Source organism: Nicotiana sylvestris, chromosome 6, assembly GCF_000393655.2.
Source record: "Nicotiana sylvestris chromosome 6, ASM39365v2, whole genome shotgun sequence".
Lineage (NCBI taxonomy): Eukaryota > Viridiplantae > Streptophyta > Magnoliopsida > Solanales > Solanaceae > Nicotiana > Nicotiana sylvestris.
Genome location: NC_091062.1, coordinates 79,886,233 through 79,891,009, shown reverse-complemented (window position 1 = coordinate 79,891,009; position 4,777 = coordinate 79,886,233). Strand labels below are relative to the sequence as shown.

Genomic DNA, 4,777 nt, shown 5'->3' with positions numbered 1-4,777 from the left:
TAGCCGATAAATCGCCCGATAATCGTTAATCTGATATTAATCCGCCCGTTGTCTGATTGGATGGCTAGCGGATTACTATATTTATAATTCGATAACCGATAAGCCGAACCGTTAAGCTTAATAATACGCCCAATCCTCTCGATAAGCACCCCAGCGGATTCCAAGCAATCTCGATTTTCTCTGATTTTGGTCCTTCCGTTAATATCTCTCATTCCTTGTTACTTCTTCCTTTCTTGTCTTCCATTGCTAACATTTGACAATCTTCCTTTGCTTTTGCTCCTTCCTTTCCTTTGCTCCTGGAGTGTTTCTGCAATCAAAGACATGTTATTTTTTATCATTATTGGATCTAGCACTTCCCAGCAGAAAAAAATGAAAAATAAAAAGATTTAAACAGAATAAAATACGTATTTAGGGTGTGTTATATCAGAATCCTAAATGAAGATGATTTGTGTGTTTCAGTTAGTAGTTCAATTATGTAAATTAGCACACTTTCTGAAAGAAAGACAATGCGCCGTTACCAGTGCAAGTTATTAATTAGCAACTACTTAGCATGTCTTGCTTTTGTCAGGTTATTCAGTTAGTAATTCAATTATGTAAATTAGCACACTTTCTTTTCTCATTTTACTTCTCCAAACGAGGTTCAAAGTTGATTTAAGCATGATATCAGTCTTTAAGATGTGAAAATTTTCAGCTTTTGGACAGCAGAGGTGTAACGTATTACTACTACATGTGATGGCTTTATCATGAATTCAAGAATTTTACTTCAATGCAAGCATGGTCTTTTTGTCTTCTGTTACTTGCCAATATTAGACTTCAGAAACTTGTTAGTCCAACTGATAAAAGATAAAATTTCAGTTAATATGAGGGTAAATTTGTGTACATTGTTTGACGTAGTCGGATTGGACGATGATCCCATCTTTCAGATGGTTTTGATTATTCATCTCGTTCTATTATATATCTCTTGATCTCTTCTACTGCTGCTATCTATTGAAAGCTTTTGGCTATTGTGTTTTCAGTTACAGTTACTCTTTCGCTTTTCTTTCCCCTCGTTTTGAAGGAAAAAAAAAGGCGGGAAAGAAAAAGGCTCAATTTTTTTTTCCATATATTGAATAGACCCTGTAACCAACCCCACCCCCTCCACCAAGAAAATTAAATGAAAAATTGGAAACAAATTGCAAGAGCTAGTCATAGTAAATGTGGTGCTTATGAAGCACAGTCCATTTGCAACGCGAAATGGAAAGTATTAATTTAATTTGGCGAAAGATAGATAAGCAACAGCTAGCAATGCTTCTTCTAAGAGTCGAAGATTAAATGTGTGGTGGAAATTTAATTCATTTGATTTGAACATATCCCTATTAAAAAATAAGCTATCACTCAATGAGATCTTCGTTGTATATACTGTATATACATTCACAAGAATAGGAATTCTGCGAGATAATTTCATTATCTAAATCGTTGGAGGAATATTGAGTCCATCAATGGTCACTCAACTATCACAAATTATCTTCTAAAGTCATTTTTCTTTCGTTTGTAACAAAAAAGTCACTGAACTATGCATATAGCACTCAAAAAGTCACTCAACTAGATTTTCCAAATTTTGGATTATCAAATACCTATTTTACCCTCTAAATTATAAATATTAATCTTCTTTTTATTTTTTTTAAACTTTTTAATATTATAATTTTTCCCTTTTTAATTTATATTATGGACTTACCTATAGAATAAATAAATTTTATTTATAAATTAAAAAATAAAAAGTATTTAAGCATATATAATGCTGGAATAACAAAATAATGAGCATAGTAAAAAAATTAATTAGAATAATTTGTTCGTAATGATAATTTTAGTATTAACAACAAAAATTCAAAAATTTACTTACATAATTCAGAATGAAAGAAAATAAAGGTTGTAAAATATATATTTCATGCACGTAATATAAAAATAATTATTTAAATAAAGATATTTTTATAATATACATTATATATTCTTGAAAATTATAAAATTATGCTCCGCCCTGGGGCGGAGCACTCATAAAACGCCCTTGGGCTTATGTGTGGGGCTTATTTCCGTGAGACTTACGCCTCGACCGTCGGGGCTTATGCCCCGGACATGCCCAACGCCCAGCGTACTAGGCTCGCCTAATAGAATTTTATGCAATCGTGTGTAACTAACCTTGTAAATCCTCAAATTTTCTTAATAAATCGTTGACTATTTAAAATTACTTTTTTCTTAATCATAAATCATTAAGTTGAGAGTATTTTATGTCATAATTAAAATAAAAATTATTGCATGTTATCTACTAAGACTGCTATGATAGTAGATTTTAGATAAATCTTTAATTTAAAAGTATTTATTTATTAACTTTTGTTATGTCTTTATTATATTAGTCCACAATTTTTTTTATAATTATTTTCCTAAATAATTTTTTTACGAGATACAATACTTATTAATTTAATAGCTCAATATTAGCTAGTAACTATTTACAAATAATTAGTTATCATGATATAGTATGGTGAATTATGTATCACTTTATTTACTTGTTGAAACTAAAAAATAAATGATGCTAGAGAATCATATTTAAATTATGAATTATATTTTTATATAAATTCTCTTTCAAATAAAATTATATTAAATAAAAATAATATTTAAAATAAAAAAATCAAATTATAATATCGAAATTATTTCAAGACTCATTACTCCTTAAGAGATACATATAATATTTCACATCGAATACATTACTTTTGATGTTTGAATTGTAATGACGTTGCAACTAATTTGCATATTATGATGTATGTCATACTTTTTGTATTATTCATAGTTGAATTATAATCTATAAACATTTTAAATAGATTATTTGTTATAATTTTGTGGTTTTAATGTAATTTTTATAATTATTTTTTATTTTATACTATTTTAAAATTCTTGAAATTAGTAAAATTTAAAGATCAATGGGACTTACGCCCCAAGTCTCAAGTCTTATGCCTCGCCTCATGCCCCTGCCTTTTAAAACAGAACTTCTGTAAAATAATTTGTATATTTTCGAAACCAACTTTCTGAGTATTTTCCATCAAAAACATAAGGGATGAGAAATTTGCAATTTGTCGTTTTCCTTTTTTCAATTTTTTTTGAGCAAATAGGAAATATATATATATATATATATATATATATATATATATATATATATATATATATATATATTAAAGGTTAAGGAACATGCAGTACATGACTTTCATAGTTAGTGTCGCATAGGACACTTTGATTACCTAGGCTTGCTAAATTTTTACAAGCATCATAAGATTGGAATTTTCCAAAAACATATTGTTCTAGTAAGTCACTTTCTACTAGACTTTTTACATCATCTGGTGGTTCCACAAAAACTTTCTCCTTCATGAGATCAGCAGTTGCCTTCTTTGCCATTTGATGAGCTTTCTTATTCCCTTGCCTGAACTCGTGCTGGATGATTAACTCCTTCTGTTGGTGCATTAACAACCTGCATTTGTTGACAATGTTAGCATAAAGTCCCCTGTTGGATTGACAGGATTACCTCCGTCGAGTATGTTTCAATTTGGAGAGGGAACATTCCCCAAATATAAGTTGTTTTAAGCCCCACTAGTAATGCTTTGATCTCAGCATGTAGTGAACCACGTGCATGAGCTGGTTTTTCAAAGCCAACTATCCAATGTCCATTGGCATTTCTGATTACTCCACTCATCTCACATTCTTGCAAATTTTTGTTGAAGCTTGCATCTATGTTTAGTTTGAACCATCCCTTTGGGGGTCTATGCCATTTAATATTGATGTGGATTTTTGGAGAAGTCAGAATACTATTTTCGGTTAAGAGACGAAATTCAGTAGTCCTAGCAATGATATGGTTGATATTGATAGGGTTTTTTGTATTGTTTTGGTTATTGTTATTCTTGTTTATCTAAATGTGTCAGATAGCAAATGGGAAAAAGAGATTCCAATTTAAAAAATTATTTTTCATCGGGTAGTCAAAGTTTTTTAGCTGGATTAACCAATGAGCACCATGCTCCTTATATAAGTTTTTCCATCCAATGTTGTCCCAAAAATGTACTGACTTGGCAGGTAAAGAATATGTGCGTTATGGATTCTTCTATATAACCTTTACATATAGGGCAGTTTAAGTCAATATTTAAACCAATTTTAGCTAGATATTTCCTACAGGGAATCTTGTTATGTAGGCATTGCCATAGAAAGAATTTAATCTTATTTGGGCATGTTACATCCCAAATCCATTTAAAATCAATTTGCCTGTCCATATTTGATTCCATAATAGTGTAGCAAGTTTTGCTTGTAAAGAAGCCTTTTGTAGTTAGAGACCATATTGGAATGTCACAATTTGGTCTTTTGAGACGGATTTTAACTTTGGAGATGTTATCCTTGATTTCTTTAGGGAAATTGAAGGATATATTGCAAAACCTCTAATTTTTACCATCAAAGATGTCATTTATTTTTAGTGAGTAATCCGTTTTTAATAAGGGGCCTTCTATTATTTTCATAAGACTTCCCAAATTCGGAATCCAATAGGTTTCCCAAATGTTCATGTTTGATTGGTGGTGGGGTAACCAAATAATACCTTTGGAACATAAATCCCACCCCCTTTGAATGTTTTTCCAGATGAAAGAACTTTTGCTTGTGGCATAATTATTAGCATAATTACTAATGATTAAATTTTCCCATGGAGTAGTAGCGTTAATAAGGATTCTTCATACTAGGCTAGCAAGATTGCATAGATTCTTATCTTTTGCACTATGGA

General features: G+C 30.4%; 1 protein-coding gene across 1 annotated transcript; it reads right to left on the bottom strand.

Moving 5' to 3' along the window:
• Positions 1-208: 208 nt before the first annotated feature.
• LOC138870831 (uncharacterized) lies at positions 209-3,712 on the bottom strand. Its single transcript, XM_070148670.1, has 3 exons — positions 3,537-3,712; positions 3,355-3,490; positions 209-307 (listed from the first exon to the last, which is right to left on the bottom strand). Exons 1-3 carry the CDS (start codon positions 3,710-3,712, stop codon positions 209-211), a joined length of 411 nt encoding a protein of 136 aa, XP_070004771.1.
• Positions 3,713-4,777: the final 1,065 nt, after the last annotated feature.